The sequence below is a fragment of the Pristis pectinata genome, chromosome 8 (genome assembly GCF_009764475.1).
Source record: "Pristis pectinata isolate sPriPec2 chromosome 8, sPriPec2.1.pri, whole genome shotgun sequence".
In the NCBI taxonomy this organism is placed as follows: Eukaryota; Metazoa; Chordata; class Chondrichthyes; order Rhinopristiformes; family Pristidae; genus Pristis; species Pristis pectinata.
Window position 1 is genome coordinate 1,889,052 of NC_067412.1, and position 18,426 is coordinate 1,907,477.

The following is an 18,426-nucleotide window of genomic DNA, read 5'->3' on the forward strand; positions in this document are numbered from 1 at the left end:
ATAAAAACACATGGAGGAATGAAATGTCATTTCAACCAGACTCACAGCAGAGCACATACATAAAATAGAAGATATACAATAAATGCAGACAAAAAAATTGTGCAAGTAAAAATAGTGCAAAACACCAGTATATACAGAATACAAGTTAGTGCAGTCAGTGCACAACCAAGTTAGATGAAGAAAATACAGAACTCAGTGTGTTGCACTAATTGTATAAACATGTTCAGCAGCAGCCAATGTTCTAATGCGCTGTTGTGCAAACCAGGGCTTTTGAGGCAGCATTAGTCTGAAACTGTATTTCAGGAGCCTGACAGCCTGGGGGGAAAAGCTGTTGTACAGTCTAGTAGTTCTGGCCCAGATGCTCCGGTACTGCTTGCCAAACGGCAGTGCGACAAATAGGTCGTGGGAGGGATGAGAGGGGTCATCTATGATTCTGTGGACCTCGCGTGTGCATCGTGTGTTGAAACAGTGTTAAAACACTGACAAAGTAACAGTCGGAATCTCTCCCCCAGGGTAGAAATGTCAAACACCGGAGGACATGCTTTTAAGGTTTGGGGAGGTGAGGGGAGGAGGTGGAAGGGTGACGTGAGAGGCAAGTTTTTTATGCAGAGAGTGAAGGCGCCTCGAATGGGTTACCACGGGTAGTAGTGGAAGCAGGCTTTAGATTGATACGTGAATATGGATGATACACAGGAGGAGGACATTTAGTATAAATTGGCATCAAGATTGGCACAACATTGTGGGCTGAATGGTCTGTCCAGTGCTCTCCAGTTCTATGTATGTTTTTTCAAATATTGGCTCTAAAGGCCCTGGGACAGTCTGAAGTTATAAAAGATCCTTTGGAAATCCAAGGTTGCCTTTCTCTGAAGTCTCATTTCTTTCTTGCCTCTAATTTGAAGATGATCTAGATTTCTTATGATTCCACGTGATTCTATTTAAGGCTAGTTTTCTCTGTTGGCTTCAGAGCCACTAACCTCGGCCTTTTTGTTTCAAAACAGACCTTGACCTGCCCAGTGCCTGGATCGCTGAGAGCCCTAGCCCTGCACTGAATGAACATAGAACAATTACAGCACAATTCAGGCCCTTCGGCCCACAAAGCTGTGCCGAACGTCCCTACCCTAGAAATTACTAGGCTTACCCATAGCCCTCTATTTTACTCAGCTCTATGTACCTATCCAACAGTCTCTCGAAAGACCCTATCGTATCTGCCTCCACCACCATTTCCAGCAGCCCATTCCACACACTCACCACTCTCTGAGTAAAAAACTTACCCCTGACATCTCCTCTCTACTGACTCCCCAGCACCTTAAACCTATGTCCTCTTGTGGCCATCAATTCAGCCCTGGGGAAAAGCCTCTGACTATCTACCCTATCAATACCTCTCATCATCTTATACACCTCTATCAGGTCCCCCCTCATCCTCTGTCTCTCCAAGGAGAAAAGGCCGAGTTCCCTCAACCTGCCTTCATAAGGCATGCTCCGCACCCCAGGCAGCCTCCTTGTAAATCTCCTCTGCACCCTCTCTATGGCTTCCACATCTTTCCTGTAGTGAGGCGACCAGAACTGAGCACAATACTCCAAGTGGGGTCTGACCAGGATCCTATATAGCTGCAACAATACCTCCCGGCTCCTAAATTCAATTCCCCGATTGATGAAGGACAATACACCATATGCCTTCTTAACCACAGAGTCAACCCGCGCAGCCGCTTTGAGCGTCCTATGGACTCGGACCCCAAGATCCCTCTGACCCTCCACACCGCCAAGAGTCCTACCATTAAGACTATATTCCGCCAACATATTTGACCTACTGCTGAAATGTCTGTAGTTTCACCTTCACTGCACTGACTTGAACCTCTGTGACTCAGAGCCATGAACCAACACATCCTTTGTCAAGGTGGTGAAATGCAGCGCAAAGGGAGCACCTCAGGGTCCAGGCTGATGGATGGGGAGACGTCGCCGCGCACTTGTTTGGCCAGAATCAAATCTCCAGAATCCTGAACTTTACTAAAAATGTTCGTCGACATTAATGTGAAAATACAGATTCCGGGGGACACTGGGCAGAGACCTTGTTGTTATGTGTGGATAACAGACGGAAAGATTCGGGGGAAATGTCTCCAGCAACACGAGGCTCGGGCTGAACCAGCAGCTGGGGACCGGGTCCAGGAGGCAGCGCCGGGGGGGGGGGGGGGGGGGGGCCGAGGCCTGGGATCCTGCCGTGCCGCCGGAGGCCTGGCCGAGGCCCCGGACCCCGGGTGGAGCCGCCCCCTCCCCGCGGCCCCGCCCCGTCCGGCCCGCCGATGATCCCCGGCGCGGGAGAGGCGGCGCAGTCGGGCCGGGCCGGGCTGGGCCGAGCCGCGATGCTGCTGCGGGGACTGAGCCGCCTGTGGACGGAACGTCGCCTCGCCGCCACCCCCGGGCCCCGCTGGGCCGCCGCCGGCCTCCGGCTCCTCTCCTCCGGTAGGTGCGGGGCCCGGCACCCGGGACAAAGACCCGCGGCCCCGTCGGTCCCTGAGTGACCGGTTCGTTGGTTCCGGTTCAGCCGCCGAATTTGAAAGTTTCGCAGAAACTTGAAGGGGAGGGGGGGGGGGGGGGGGGGGGGGGGAGGGGGGGGGGGGGGGGGGGAGGGGGGGGGGGGGGGAGGGGGGGGGGGAGGGAGGGGGGGGGGGGAGGGAGGGGGGAGGGAGGGAGGGGGGAGGGGGGGGGGAAGTGAGGGGAGGGGGAGGGGGGGGGAATGAGAGGGAGGGGAGGGGGGGGGGAATGAGAGGGAGGGAGGGGGGGGGAATGAGAGGGAGGGAGGGGGGGGGAATGAGAGGGAGGGGAGGGGGGGGGAATGAGAGGGAGGGAGGGGGGGGGAATGAGAGGGAGGGAGGGGGGGGGGAATGAGAGGGAGGGAGGGGGGGGGAATGAGAGGGAGGGAGGGGGGGGGAATGAGAGGGAGGGAGGGGGGGGGAATGAGAGGGAGGGAGGGGGGGGGGGAATGAGAGGGAGGGAGGGGGGGGAATGAGAGGGAGGGAGGGAGGGAGGGGGGGGGAATGAGAGGGAGGGAGGGAGGGGGGGGGAATGAGAGGGAGGGAGGGGGGGGGAATGAGAGGGAGGGAGGGGGGGGGGAATGAGAGGGAGGGAGGGGGGGGAATGAGAGGGAGGGAGGGGGGGGGAATGAGAGGGAGGGAGGGGGGGGGAATGAGAGGGAGGGAGGGGGGGGAATGAGAGGGAGGGAGGGGGGGGGAATGAGAGGGAGGGAGGGGGGGGGGAATGAGAGGGAGGGAGGGGGGGGGAATGAGAGGGAGGGAGGGGGGGGGAATGAGAGGGAGGGAGGGGGGGGAATGAGAGGGAGGGAGGGGGGGGAATGAGAGGGAGGGAGGGGGGGGGAATGAGAGGAGGGAGGGGGGGGAATGAGAGGAGGGAGGGGGGGGGGAATGGGAGGGTGGAGGGAGGGGGGGGGAATGGGAGGGTGGGAGGGAGGGGGGGGGAATGGGAGGGTGGGAGGGAGGGGGGGGAATGGGAGGGTGGGAGGGAGGGGGGGGAATGGGAGGGAGGGAGGGGGGGGGAATGGGAGGGAGGGAGGGGGGGGAATGGGAGGGAGGGAGGGGGGGGAATGAGAGGGAGGAGGGGGGGGAATGAGAGGGAGGGAGGGGGGGGGAATGAGAGGGAGGGAGGGGGGGGAATGAGAGGGAGGGAGGGGGGGGAATGAGAGGGAGGGAGGGGGGGGGAATGAGAGGGAGGGAGGGAGGGGGGGAATGAGAGGGAGGGAGGGAGGGGGGGAATGAGAGGGAGGGAGGGGGGGGAATGAGAGGGAGGGAGGGGGGGGAATGAGAGGGAGGGAGGGGGGGGAATGGGAGGGTGGGAGGGAGGGGGGGGGAATGGGAGGGTGGGAGGGAGGGGGGGGAATGGGAGGGTGGGAGGGAGGGGGGGGGAATGGGAGGGTGGGAGGGAGGGTGGGAGGGAGGGGGGGGGAATGGGAGGGTGGGAGGGAGGGGGGGGGAATGGGAGGGTGGGAGGGAGGGGGGGGGAATGGGAGGGTGGAGGGAGGGGGGGGGAATGTGAGGGAGGGAGGAGGAAGGGGGGGGAATGTGAGGGAGGGAGGGAGGAAGGGGGGGGAATGTGAGGGAGGGGGGGGAATGTGAGGGAGGGAGGGAGGGAGGGGGGGAATGTGAGGGAGGGAGGGAGGGAGGGGGGGGAATGTGAGGGAGGGAGGGAGGGAGGGGGGGGAATGTGAGGGAGGGAGGGAGGGAGGGGGGGGAATGTGAGGGAGGGAGGGAGGGAGGGGGGGGAATGTGAGGGAGGGAGGGAGGGAGGGGGGGGGAATGTGAGGGAGGGGGGGGGAATGTGAGGGAGGGAGGGAGGGGGGGGAATGTGAGGGAGGGAGGGAGGGGGGGGAGTGTGAGGGAGGGAGGGAGGGGGAAAGTGTGAGGGAGGGAGGGGAAAGTGTGAGGGAGGGAGGGGGGGAAAGTGTGAGGGAGGGAGGGGGGAAAGTGTGAGGGAGGGAGGGGGGGAAAGTGTGAGGGAGGGAGGGAGGGAGGGGGGGGGAAAGTGTGAGGGAGGGAGGGAGGGGGAAAGTGTGAGGGAGGGAGGGAGGGGGAAAGTGTGAGGGAGGGAGGGAGGGGGAAAGTGTGAGGGAGGGAGGGAGGGAGGGGGAAAGTGTGAGGGAGGGAGGGAGGGGGAAGTGTGAGGGAGGGAGGGAGGGGGGGAGTGTGAGGGAGGGAGGGAGGGGGGGAGTGTGAGGGAGGGAGGGAGGGGGGGGGAGTGTGAGGGAGGGAGGGAGGGAGGGGGGGAATGTGAGGGAGGGAGGGGGGGGAATGTGAGGGAAGGAGGGGGGGGAATGTGAGGGAGGGAGGGAGGGGGGGGAATGTGAGGGAGGGAGGGGGGAGGGAGGGAGTGAGGGGTGAGGGGGAGTGAGTGAGGGGGGAGGGAGGGGGGGAGGGGGGAGGGAGGAGGGGGGGAGGGGGGGAGGGAGGGGGAGTGAGTGAGGGGGGAGGGAGGGGGGTGGGTGAGGGGGAGGGGGGGTGGAGGGGGGGAGGGAGGGGGGGTGGGTGAGGGGGAGGGGGGGTGGAGGGGGGGAGGGAGGGGGGGTGGGTGAGGGGGGAGGGGGGGTGGAGGGGGGGAGGGAGGGGGGGTGGGTGAGGGGGGGAGGGAGGGGGGGTGGGTGAGGGGGGAGGGGGGGTGGAGAGGGGGGAGGGAGGGGGCGAGGGGGGGAGGAGGGGGGAGGGGGGGAGGGAGGGGGGGGAGGGAGGGGAGGGAGAGGGAGGGGGGGAGGGGGAGGGGGAGGGAGGGAGGGGGGGAGGGGGAGTGAGTGAGGGGGGAGTGAGGGGGAGGGGGAGTGAGTGAGGGGGGAGGGGGGGTGGGTGAGGGGGGAGGGAGGGGGGGTCGAGGGGGGAGGGAGGGGGCGAGGGGGGAGGGGGGAGGAGAGGGGAGGGGGGGAGGAGGGGGAGGGAGGGGAGGGGGGGGAGGGGGGGGAGGAGGGGGGAGGGGGGGAGGAGGGGGGAGGGAGGGGAGGGGGGGAGGAGGGGGGAGGGAGGGGAGGGGGGGTTGAGGGGGGCGTGGGTGAGGGGGGCGAGGGAGGGAGGGGGGGTGGAGGGGGGAGGGAGGGGGCGAGGGAGGGAGGGGGGAATGTGAGGGGGGAGGGAGGGAGGGGGGAATGTGAGGGAGGGGGGGAATGTGAGGGGGGGAGTGAGGGAGGGGGGAATGTGAGGGAGGGGGGGAGTGAGGGAGGGGGGAGGGGGGGAGTGAGGGAGGGGGAGGGAGGGAGTGAGGGGTGAGGAGGGGGAGGGAGTGAGGGTGAGGAGGGGGAGTGAGTGAGGGGAGGGGGAATGAGGGGTGAGGAGGGGGAGGGAGTGAGGGGTGAGGAGGGGGAGTAGAGGGGGTGTGGGGGAGAGGGGAGTGAGGTGAGAGGAGGGGGTTGGGGAGAGTGGGGGGAGGGTGAAGGGCTGTGGGGGTAGTGAGGAGGGGGAGAGGGGTGGGTGGGGGAGTGACGGGGTGTGGGGGGGTGAGGGGTGGGTGGGAGGAGTGAGTGAAGGGGCAGAGTGGGGGGGGGGAGCCCCTTGTTCTGCACGGGTGGGGGTGGGTGGGTGACTGAGGTGAGAATAATTCCTCAGCGGGTAGGTGGTGACCCCTGACCTGGGGTGGAGGTCGGTGGGGGACGCCCTGCCCCGGGGTGGGTGGGGGACCCCTGTTCCGGGGGGAGGTCGGTAGAGGACCCTGGGGGCGGGTGGGGGACCCCCGTGTCCACCGTGTCGTATGGGGCATTGATAACGTTGCTGAGTTCCTGCCCACCCGCCTGCTGGCTTGTGACAGGAACCCGAGGTCTGGCTCGGTCTCCGGCTTTGTCATCAATCACCATCTGTCACCACGTCTTAAATCGTTTAATTGAATAAAAGTTCCAAATGAAATTAAAATACCTTTAACTGAACTTGTTTCAGTTCCAATCGATTATATAACTGCTCTGCCCTGCCCTGGGTTGTAACTGCCGCGCTGGTCAGAGACGTACAGCACAGAAACAGGCCCTTCGGCCCACCGTGTCCATGCTGGCCTTTGTGCCCATCTACATTTACCTGCATTAGCACCGTCTCCTTCTAGCCCTCGTCTATACAAGCGCCTGTCTAAATGCTTCTTAAACATGGTGACTGTACCTGACTCCTCCACCTCCTCTGGCAGCACGCTCCAGATATCAACCTCTCTCTGTGTAAAACACTTTCCCCTCAGATCCCCTTTAAAGCTCCTCCCTCTCACCCTAACCCAACCCCTGCCCTCCTGTTTTTGATGCCCCTACCATGGGAAAACATTTTGACTATCGTGCCTTTCCATGCCTCGTATAATCCCACATATCTGCATCAGGTCCCCCCTCAGCCTCCCTCACTCCAAGGAAAACAGTCCCAGCCTGTCCAGCCTCTCCCCATAACTAACGTCCTCTGATCCAGGCAACACCTTGGTGAATCCCCTCTGCATCCTCCCCAGCACAGCCACATCCTTCCCACAGTGTGGTGACCAGAACTGCACACAGTGCTCGCAGTGCGGTCTCACCAGTCCCAATTTTTGTATTTCTTGCACCGAGAGTTGAAGGCAAATATGCCTGCTTCACCACCTTGAGACACTTTCAGGGAACTGGACTGCTAGGTCTCCCTGTTCATCCACATTCCTCAGTGCCCTACTGTTTACTGTACATATCAGATGCTTCAGAAAACTCAAACAGCTGCACTGACTGCATGTTCCCTGCGACGGTCTCAGTCCTGCCATATACGGCATGGTTTAACATCTGGGCAGCAAAGGTTGTACCCTGCTAACCTTTGAGGTCAGAAATCAGAGAACCTGTTCGTTGTGTCCTGTAACAAGTGATGATCTCCATGTCATCTGTGGGCCTTCGCTCTGGGGTTGTCCAGTGTGTCACGGTGAGTGGAGGGACATCTTTCTCTGCTGAAAGACTGACCCTAAGCCTGTGGCCATCCCTGACATACGCACCCCTTCCAGAAGAATTCCCGGGGGTCCAGCCTCCAGCCCTGTCACTGGGCTGCGACAGTCGCTCAATGTTTATTCCAGTGGAAGAGGTGAAGCTGTTGATCCTTCTCTGGCCGTTACCTCCATTCCTCCTGCCGGCGGCGGTCCCAGGCTGAACCAGGATATTGGCCACCCAGTGTTCACCTTCCGGACCACGTACGTTGCCGTTCTGTCACTGACCACAGGTCCCTCACCCCTGCCCCTGACTGTCCATTCAGTGCCAAAACCTCTAGAAACCTGTGAGACACTTCTGGTTACCCATCCTCTTCCAAACCTCTGCTGTCACATCAAACAGATTGTACATTCTCCCCGTGTCTGCGTGGGTTTCCTCCCAGTGCTCCGGTTTCCTCCCACATTCCAAAGACGTGGGTTAGGAAGTTGTGGGCGTGCTATGTTGGCACCGGAAGCGTGGCGACACTTGCGGGCTGCCCCCAGCACACTCTACACAAAAGATGCATTTCACTGTGGGTTTCGATGTACATGTGACTAATGAAGAAACCTTAAACCGAGCCCCTGTGCTCACTGACCTCCACCTACTCCAGGTTTAATGACATTTTCTAACAATCTCCTTGTATTTGCCCCGTCCTTCTATCCTTCTAATTGTCTCCCACCCTGCAGCTCTTCCCAGATCCTACACCTCGATTTTAATCCCTGCACCATCGGTCGCCGTGCCTTAACCTGCCGTGATCTCCAGTTCCCTCCCTACAGCTGTCTCTCTCCATTTTAAGCAGTGCCTAGGCAGCTCTTGAGGGAATCAGCCGTGATTGTGTGACTCAGTACCAATGTTTGGCTCTTCTCCCTACTGCCTTGTGGCGTTTACTGTATTAAGATGGTATCAAAGTGCAAGTCACCACTGGCTCTGATGCGAGTGCTTTCAAATAATTCAGGCTACATCAGCACAAAACTCTCGTGTTGATGTTTAACGTGGACTTTAAGGCGGCTTTTGACAAGGTCCCTCACGGCAGGCTGGTCTGGAAGGTGACATCGCATGGGACCCAGTGGGAGATGGTGGATTGGATTCATGATTGGCATTGATCTGTACAATCAGTATGCAAGTTTTTCACTGGCCCTTGGTACACGTGACAATAATAAACCAATACCGGAGGTAGGAAGCAGGGGGTTGGTCGAGGGGTGTTTCTCGGACTGGAGGCCTGTGTCCAGTGGTGTGCCTTTGTTTGTAATTTGTGTTAATGATTTGGATGTGACTGCACAAGGCACGGTTTGCGGATGATACTAAAATAGGTGGTGTAGACAGTGTAGAAGGTTATGAAAAATTACAGTGAGATCGTGATCAGCTGGGTCTGTGGGCTGAGGATCGGCAAATGGCTTTCAATCCAGATAAGTGGGAGGGATTGCATTTTGGGAGATCAAACCAGGGTAGGACTTGAACAGTAAATTTTAGGGCCCTGGGGAGTGTTGTGGAACAGAGGGACCTAGGACTGCAAGCACATAGTTTGCAGAACTACCAAGAAGGTGTTTGGCACGCTGCCCTTCATCAGTCAGGGCACTGAGTGTAGGAGTTGGGAAGTTATGTTGCAGTTGCGGAAGACATTGGTGAGGCTACATGTGGAGTATTGTGCACAGTTCTGGTCGCCCTGTTATAGGAAAGATGTTATTAAACTAGAAAGAGTACAGAAAAGATTTACCAGGATGTTGCCTGGACTTGGGGGCCTGAGTTACAAGGAGAGTTTGTGTAGACCAGGACTCTATTCCCTGAGACATAGGAGACTGAGGGGTGACCTGATAGAGGTATACAAGATCATGAGGGGCATAGACAGGGTCAAAGCACACAGTCTTTTCCCCTGGGAGGGGGTGCTAAAAACAAGAGGGCATCGGTTTAAGGTCAGAGACGAGAGATTTGAAAGGGACATCAGGGGCAGCTTCTTCACACAAAGGGTGGTGCGTATTTGGAATGAGCTGCCAGAAATAGTGGTTGAGGCAGGTACATCAGCAACGTTTAAAAGCCATCGAGATAAGTCCATGGATAGGAGAGGTTTAGAGGGCTATGGGCCAAACGCGGGCAGATGGGACTAGCTTGCTGGGCAACACAGTCGGCATGGACGAGTTGGGCTGAAGGGCCTGTTTCCGTGCTGTGTGACTGAGTCGTGAAGAATCACCTGGCACTTTACTGGCACTGTGTTTATCTCAGCATCAATGTTTCGTGAAGACCAGGTTGATTTACAAACCTGTGCGCAAGAGTTTGTCCCTCCCGTCAGGTTCCCCGTCAACAACCCTCTAATGTCTGCTCTTCCTCCAACAGTGCAGGGTCCCACGACTGTGTTGCCCAGTGAGCTGGTTCCATCCGCCCGCGTTTGGCCTGTAGCCCTCTAAACCTCTCCTATCCATGGACTTATCTCGATGGGTTTTAAACGTTGCTGATGTACCTGCCTCAACCACTATTTCTGGCAGCTCATTCCAAATACGCACCACCCTTTGTGTGAAGAAGCTGCCCCTGATGTCCCTTTTAAATCTCTCGCCTCTGACCTTAAACCTATGACCTGGGAGTTTGCCTGAGTTCACGGTGCCAGCACACACCAGCAGCTCCATGTCTTAGGGCCTTCCAGTGCCAAGGATGTGTGTTTTGAAGTGTCAGCCGCTGATTTACTTGGTAGAATTGGAGCTCGGTCTGTGGATGGAGTTGGCCACCTGTCCCCGTGACTGAACAGCTGCTCGGTGTAATCGAAGCCTGTCGAGGCAGCAAGAGCGGTCATCCTCTGTGTGAATCGATTGGCCTATTTACACAGCCATTATCTGCTCTGCTGCCTGGTGACAGATTTCTAAATAAGGATTTGGCTGTGTAAGGAACCACCATTTTAAGGGCACTTGATCTGTGGTCATTAACCTCAGTGTTTGTTGGGCCAGTGTGGGAGTGTGTGAACACACGGGCTGATCGTTCCTGATGGTAAGTGTCCACGGTCACCTGTCATGTTTCAGGACAGTGGTGCTGTCTCAGATCAGGAAATGTTTGATGGTGAGAAGGCTGCGAGGGGCTAGGTTCTCAGAAGTGGATCTTGCAGTGCTCGCGAGGTCAGTCAGCCCTTCCATTTGATTAGACCTGTGGTTCTCTCTGGTAATTCCTCAGTTGGCCATCCCTGGAGTTAGGTGCTGCAGGCCGTGGAGAAAGTGTGAACAGCGTGAACCTGCCGACTTCTAACTCTTCCCTCCTGCCTCAGGCACCGTTGGGCTTCGCGAGCAGACGCTGGTGGCAGTGAAACCAGACGGAGTCCAGAGGAGGCTCGTGGGGGAAATTATCCAGCGGTTCGAGAAAAGGGGTTTCCAGCTCGTGGGACTGAAACTGGTGCAGGTACAGCAAGATCCCAGCCCACGCTACTTGCAAACACAGCCTGCCCTCTTTCGCTTGCTGCCTTTGCTGAGGGCTACAGTGAAATGTTCTTCAGTGAGTTGACCAAACGGTTAGTGTTGGTGAAAACCAAAGCTGCAGGTGCTGGAAAGCTGAGACAAAACCAGAAAAGTGCTAGAAACACTTAGCAGGTCAGGCAGCACCTATGGAGAGGAAAACCAGAGTTAACGTTTCTGGTGAAAGGTCCTTCATTAGAACTGGGAAAGAGTGAAAAGTTGGCTTCCGGTTACAAGAGGATGGGCAGGGATGGAACAGGGTCACCCATGGTGACAACCATATCTTCGATGCCAATGTAACCGAACCAGAACTGGTTTTGCTCTTTCACATCGATGTAAATGACGAACAAGAGAAGCAGGGAGGGGAAATGTGTCGGCTCCAGACCAGACACCTTCCCACAAGGGGAAGGGCAGGGAGATTCAAGTCAGAGCAACAGTCTGTGGGAGGAACTGTGGGTCAAGCAGATCTGGGGAGGGGAAGGAATTGTTGACATTTCAGGTGAAGACCCTGCATCAGGACTGGGTTTTGACCCAAAACATTGACAATTTCTGTCCTCCCACGGATGCTGCTCGACCCAGAGTTCCTGCAGCAGATCGAGTGTTGCTCCAGGTCTCAGCATCTGCCGTCTCCCCTGTGTCCTCAAGTCCAAGCTTCCTGGATGACCAAAAAAATGGAGAGTGAAAGAGAGGTGCACAAGAGAGAGGATCCCACGAGGCTGACGAGACGAGGGCCAGACTGATTACGGAAAGTGCAGAGAGAGAGCAGGAGAAGGGAAGGAGAGGCAGAGAGACGTCAGGAGAGAAGGGCAGACGCAAGCAAAACTGTCCAACTGACGTGAACAGGAGGAGGGTTGTGGGAGGGGAGGGGGCCAATCAGAGGGCAGGGCTGAGGGACTGAGCGAGGACCTTACGTCAGTCTTCACCGAGGAAGACGCTGCTGGAGTGTCAGCAATGAAAGGTTTAACAGACGTTCTGGATGGGCTAAATATTGATAGAGGAGGCACTACGAAGGCTTGCCCCGCCTGAAGTGGATAAATCCCCTGGCCCAGATGTGAGGGAGGACACGGCAGAGACCCTGGCTGTAACTCCCAAACATCGGTGGATCCGGGGTGGTGCCTGAGGTGGCAAATGTTACACCTTTGTTAAACAATGGACTGGTGTGTAGCCATTGGGTTTCCCTCTACACCTTTGTTAAACGACGGTGTAGAGGGAAACCCAATAGCTACACAACAGTCCATTTAACCTTGGTGGTGGATCTAGCTCGGTTAGGCCGCACTTGGAGTACCGTGTGCAGTTCTGGTCACTACACTGCACCATACTCTGGTTTCACTGGGGAGGGTGCAGAGGAGATTCACCAGGCTGTTGCCTGGATCAGGGGACTTCAGTTATGGGGAGAGGTTGGACAGGCTGGGACGGTTTTCCCTGGAGTGAAGGAGGCTGAGGGGGGGCCTGGTAGGAGTGGATAAGATTGAGAGGCAGAAACAGGGTAGATGGTCAAACTACTCTCCCCTGGGAGGGGGATCCAAAACCAGTGGGCACAGGGTTAAGGTGAGAGGGAGGAGCTTTAAAGGGGATCTGAGGGGTAAATTGTTTACACAGAGAGGGGTTGATATCTGGAACAGGCTTCCAGAGGAGTTGGAATCGGGTACAGTCGCTGTGTTTAAGAGACCTTCAGACAGGCACTTGAATAGAGAAGGCATAAAAGGATTCAGAAGTAATGCAGGCAAATGGGATTAGTGTAGATGGTCAAAAGGGCCAGCATGGCAATGGTGGACTGAAGGGCTTGTTGCTGTGTGACTCTGTGATAATCAAGGACTGAGCGGGTTGATCAGCAAAAGCCAACGTGAATCTGTTAGAGACAAGTTGTAACTTGATAACATTCTTGGATCAGTAACGGGTCAGTGACAAAGCGTGGTGGGATCAGCGGACGGGGAAAGTTAATGCTGAGGACGTGTTGCATCAGATGGGGAGTATAAGGGGGGTAAAAGGTGGCAGACCCAGAGTTCGGGCTGGGGTTTCAGTGTGCAGTCTGTTGAATGTGGCTGGGGACGTGGAGGTGGTGGTTAAAATGCAGATGGGATCCCAGGATTCATAAACGGAGGCAGAGGGTTCAGGAGCAGGGAAGTCACCATCAACCTCAGTGAAACCCTGGAGTCACATCTGGAGTACCTGTCCCCACATGTGAAGAGATTTACCCAAATAATTCCAGGGGCGAGGCCTTCAGCCTGGTGGGTGGGCAGGAGAAACAGAAGTTGTCTGGGGATCTGACAGAGGGGTTTAACATCGCAAAGGGGAGAGAGTGGGTGGGAAGAGGCCGCTGCCATTGGTGGAGTGGGCAGGAGCGAGCCGACACAGAAGGAAGGTGATTGGCAAAGGAGGAGGTGTGGCCCGAGGCAGGGCCCGTTGCCCTGGTGGGTTGGGGGGGGAGTTGCGGGGTGCACTGGCAGGGAGAGTAGTGAGGGAGCTGTGGGCAGAGGGAGTGGGAGTAGTTGGTCAGGACTTGGGGCCTGCAACGTTCTGCCCCTGTCGGCGTGGCTTTTGACGTGGGAAATCGCGTCTCGTGAATTTGGTTGAGGTTTTGAAGAGGTATCGAAGAAGATTGGTAGGTCAGGGCAGATGATGTCTATGTGGACTTCAGCAAGGCCTTTGATAAGATCCCGCGTGAAAGACTAGCCTGGAGGGTAGGATCGCAGGGTGAGCTCGCCAACCGGATACAACATTGGCTTGGTGGGAGGGACAGAGGGAGGAGGAGGAGGAGTGTTGTTTTTTCAGGTCGGAGGCCTGTGAGCCGGGTGTGCCGCAGGGATCGGGGCTGGGTCCTCGCTTTGGATGTAGGTGGTGTGGTGGGCGGTGAAGAAGGTCGTCTGAGGTTACAACAGGATCGAGATCAACTGGGGAAGTGGGCCAGGGAACGGCAGATGGAGCTTAACCCCTGACAAGTGTGAGGTGTTGCACTTGGAGAAGTTAAACCTGGGCAGGACTTACACAGTAAATGGCAGGACCCTGGAGAGTGTTGTAGAACAGGGAGACCGAGGGGTACAGGTACATAATGGTCTGAAAATGGAGCTAGAGGTGGATAGGGTGGTGAAGGTGGCTTGTGGGGAGGGGGTACAGGAGCCTGCAGACCCTCACCCAACGATTCAGCAACAGCTTCTTCCCCTCCGCTGTCGGATTTCTGAACATAAACACTACCTCGTTATTCCTTTTTTGCATTATTGATTTGGTTTTGTAACTTACAGTAGTTTTTATGGCTTTACGTCTTGCACTGTGCTGCTGCCACAGAACAACACGTTTCATGACACGCGTCACTGATAATAAAGCTGGGTCTGATTCCGATCACGTTCATCAGTCAGGAGTTGGGACGGCATGTTACAAACCATCAGTGAGACCACACCTGGAGTACTGTGCGCGGTTCTGGTCGCCGTACAACAGGAGGGAGGTGATTCAGCTGGAGACGGTGCAGAACAGTTTCACAAGGATGTTGCTGGGACTGGAGGGTTTGAGTTATAAGGAGAGACTGGATAGGTTAGGGCTTTTTCCCTGGAGAGTAGGAGGCTGAGGGGTGATCTTATCGAGGTTTATAAATCATGAGGGGCAGAGATAAAGTGAATGATCATGGTCTTTTTCCCAGGGTAGGGGAGTCACAAACTAGAGGGCACGGGGTTAAGGTGAGGTGGGAAAGATTTATAAGGGACTTGAGGGGCAAGTTTTTCACCTGGAGGGTGGTGGGTGTGTGGAACGAGCTGCCAGAGGAAGCGGTAGGGGGGTACAGTTACAGCATCTAAAAGACAGTTATGTGGGTAGGAAAGGTTTGGGAGGGGATGGGACTATTTCAGGAAGGCAACTTGGTCAGCATGGACTGGTAGGGCCGAAGGGCCTGTTTCTGTGCTGTATGACTCTGTGTCCAAGTCTGCCCCGGGGAGCAGGGAGATGACTCTGCCACCAGTCTCTGGTGGCGAGCTGTTGGATGAGCCCCAGTGACGGAGACGGGATGTGACACTAACCCACTGCACCCTTGTTTCAGGCACCCCGAGATGTCCTCTTGGCTCATTACCATGATCTGGAGGAGAAGCCTTTCTACCCGGCATTGATCGAGTACATGAGCTCAGGACCCATCGTTGCCATGGTAAGTTACAGGGGAAGGGACACAGTTACCCAAGTGGTCAAAAGGACTTGGGGTGTCTGCTCAGAAACCCTGACAGGACGTTGATGAACGTTCTTCTTGGGAGGACAGCTGGAGTCCTCGCCTCTCGCCTGTTTCCAACATCGCGCTGGGTCACTGTGGAAGTGCTGCCCATTTCCAGGCATAGCTGTCCCAGTACTTTGGTTTGTGAGCCATTGGTGTTAACCTTCACTGGCCGATTACACACTCATTGTTGCTCCTGCATTAGTGGTGTCTCATCTCTTGCAGGTTTGGGAAGGCCACAATGTAGTGAAGGTGTCTCGGATGATGGTGGGTGCTACCAGTCCTGCTCAGGCACTTCCCGGGACCGTCCGCGGGGACCTGTGTGTTCACATAAGCAGGTAGGGTGGGGAGAAGGAGCTTCCACCAGGGGACGGGACAACTCCCTGACCCACGGGCCTTGGCACTGCCACCTTCCTCAGCCTTTCTGCATCCCTGCCTCACCCACACCTCCTGTAACCAGTCATTCCTCTTTTCAGGAATGCCATCCATGCCAGTGACTCGGTTGAAGTGGCCAAGAGGGAGATCGGCCTGTGGTTCCATCACAGCGAGCTGGTCGAGTGGAAATGTTGTGCTCAGAGCAACACCTACAACATATAAACTCTGGAATCGCCCACAACGCAATCTACCTCCACTGACAGTGTCAACGTTACATTCCAAAGCTGCAGGTCTGTCTGTTACAGAAACATCTCCACCTGACCCTGACCCTGACCCTGACCCTGGTGGGACTCCCTCTCCCAACACACAGACTGGGTTCAGGCCGACCACTCCGATAACTCCTGTAGGATACGGATTTGTAATAAAATGGTTCGTGCCAGCAGAGGAGTCGCTGCCTGGTGTTTGAGGAGTTTTATCAATAGAGAACTGACTTCAACAATTTCCATTGTATTAAAAGTCTTTACTCAAATCGAATGCCCTGTGAAACCAAAACCTAGAGAGTGAAGAAAGGGTGACGTGAAGTTAGAATTTAGGGATTGGGGCCGTTGCTGCTGGGACTCGGGGATGGGATGAGCAAGAGCCCAGAGCAGGGAAGTGATCTGCTCTGTAAGTCGATTGAGGAGGTGGAACACGAAAACATTCTGCCTGCTTTGGAAACTTCCAGGCTGGTGTTTGCCGGTCTCCAGTGTCCTGTGGCTCCAGTACCTGGTACTCTTGTCTCTGTCCAGCTGTTACCTGGACCCCGCCCTTCCTTCTAAACGTACCGAACCCAGTCATCTCTCTCCACCACGTCCCCCTCCTTCCGTGTCCCTTCTCCCACGTTCCCCTCCTCCCACAGGCTGGTGTAACACTCGGGAGACACCAGTGACTGCAGATGTTGGAATTGGGAGGAACGCAGTGGGTCAGGCAGCGTCTATGGAAGGAAATGGATAGTCTGTGTTCCAGGTTGAGACGTGTCCAGATGAAGGGTCTCCAGTTCCCCCCACAGCTGCTGCCTGACCTGCTGGGTTCCTCTAGCTTTGTGTGTGTTGGTTTAACACTCGGCTAATCACCCAGGTGACATGGTCTCGGTCGCTAGGCTAAAAGAGACAGTGGAACTCACAGGAGCCAAACACCGAGCCACTGCTGAGGATGGAACCGGTGACGAGCCAGTGGCTGAGCTGCCGCTGGTAACTGGTAGGAGAGGTGGTTTTAGGTGTGAAACAGGCAGAATCACAGTCAGGCAAATTCTGAACTGTTCTGCAGGAAGAGCACGTCAGTGGGCGGTCTGTGGTTGGGGGCAGGGAGGAGGTACTGGCAGCACAGTGATCATTACTGAATCCGCCACAACCTCTGACTGAGTCACAAGTTCAAATCCTGCATTATCAGCAAAGGAATTTAAATTCAGTTAATTAATCAAATTAAAATAAATCTAATTAAAATCCCAGTATCAAGGATGCTGATCTCACAGCTGCCGAATTTAAAGAAAACTCCACTCAGTCACTGAATGCCTTTACTGTGGTTCTGAGGACATCAAAGGACTGGAGCAAGAATGGAAGGGGTGCGAGCTGAGGCGAGGACTGTTCCCGTATCCCACGGAGACGGGTGTGGTTGGGCCCATTGTGACACCTTCGTTCTGCAGAAAGTGGAGCTGGAGGAGATGTTGTCCCAGTGTGGGATCTGCCTCCCTGCACTGTTCTTACCGGGTCCAACACAGGGACCTGTTCATTTTCCCCCGGGCACGGTGCAGCTGCCAGACTTGATCTCGAATTCTACAACTTCAGGTAACTCAGTGTCTGTATCAGGTAGTGGCATCCATCTGTGACAGTGGCTCAGCTTTTCTCCCCATTAACACAGCTGGACCTCCAGGTGCTGCCCTGCATTTCAGTTTCTTACACTCCTTTGTGTTTCTGCTCACTCCAACTATCCCCATTAACTCGTCGAGCAGATAACCTCACCAGCTTATCCCCACAGCAACCCTGGCCTCACCCGATCAAACATCGCCACCTCTCCCCCACATTCTCTGCACTTTAAAGCTTGTTTTCTCTTCCTTAGTTCTGATAATCTTCACTCTGAAACATTGACTGTTTCTCTTCCGTTGTTGCTGCCTGACCCACTGAGTGTTTCCAGCATTTTCTGTTTTTATTTCAGATTTCCAGCATCTGCAGTTTTTTGGTTTTCGATTCCCACAGTGAACCTGAGACTGTGACGGTGAACTCCCGGCAATTCTTTGGTTCAGTCACCATCACAGCTGACTTCCATTTCTCCTGGGTTCCTTCACCTGGCTTCCTCAGATTCAGTCTAATTTTGCCTTAATAGAAAGGGAAGATACTTCTAGCTTCCCCCCGCCATTCAGGTCCTGACGTCTGAGAAATAAGCGGGTGATCACCTTGTTGGGATTGTACTACAGGCCCCCTAATGGTCTACAGGAATTAGAGGAGCAAATATGCAGGGAGATTGCAGAAAGTTGCAAGAAAAATAAGGTTGTTGTGGTAGGGGATTTTAACTTTCCTAATATAGACTGGGACTTCCATAGTGCTCAGGCCTTAGATGGGGTGGAATTTGTTAAGTGTGTTCAGAAAAGTTTCCTCACGCAATAGATTGAAGGCCCTCTCTTGGGAAATTGGGTAGGACAGGTGACTGAGGTGTCAGTGGGGGAGCACTTTGGGACCATAGTTCCATTAGTTTTAAATTAGTTCTGGAAAGGGACAGATCTGGTCCACAGGTTCTAAATTGGGGCAAAGCAAATTTGACGGTATTACACAGGAACTTGCAAAAGTTGATTGGAGTAGGTTGTTTGTGGGCAAATGGGAGGCTTTTAAAAGTAAGATTATCAAGAGTTCAAGATCTGCATGCTCTTATTAGAGTGAAGGGCAATGCCGGCAGGAGGAGGGAACCCTGGATGATGAGGGATAGTGAGGCCCTGGGTCAGGTACAGGCAGCTGGGATTGAGTGAATCCCAGGAGGAGCATAGGGGATGC

General features: G+C 55.9%; 1 protein-coding gene across 2 annotated transcripts; it reads left to right on the forward strand.

Moving 5' to 3' along the window:
- The first annotated feature begins 1,926 nt into the window (after window positions 1–1,926).
- On the forward strand, window positions 1,927–15,850 carry LOC127573169 (nucleoside diphosphate kinase-like). Of its 2 annotated transcripts, XM_052021130.1 has the most exons (5): window positions 1,930–2,457; window positions 10,662–10,792; window positions 14,870–14,971; window positions 15,257–15,369; window positions 15,508–15,850. In XM_052021130.1, the coding sequence occupies exons 1-5, from the start codon at window positions 2,298–2,300 to the stop codon at window positions 15,626–15,628; spliced, it is 627 nt and encodes a 208-aa protein (XP_051877090.1). In that variant the 5' UTR covers window positions 1,930–2,297; the 3' UTR covers window positions 15,629–15,850. The 2 variants fall into 2 exon arrangements, with proteins under 2 accessions (XP_051877091.1, XP_051877090.1); XM_052021131.1 differs by lacking the exon at window positions 15,257–15,369 and having other exon boundaries at window positions 1,927–2,457.
- The last annotated feature ends 2,576 nt before the right edge of the window (window positions 15,851–18,426 follow it).

Excerpts from the sequence above, each read along its gene's own strand:
- LOC127573169 (XM_052021130.1), top strand. The coding sequence starts at position 2,298 with ATGATCCCCGGCGCGGGAGAGGCGGCGCAGTCGGGCCGGGCCGGGCTG. Across the intron at positions 2,458-10,661 it reads CCTCCGGCTCCTCTCCTCCG|GCACCGTTGGGCTTCGCGAG; the intron begins GTAGGTGCGGGG and ends CTCCTGCCTCAG. Across the intron at positions 15,370-15,507 it reads CTGTGTGTTCACATAAGCAG|GAATGCCATCCATGCCAGTG; the intron begins GTAGGGTGGGGA and ends TCCTCTTTTCAG.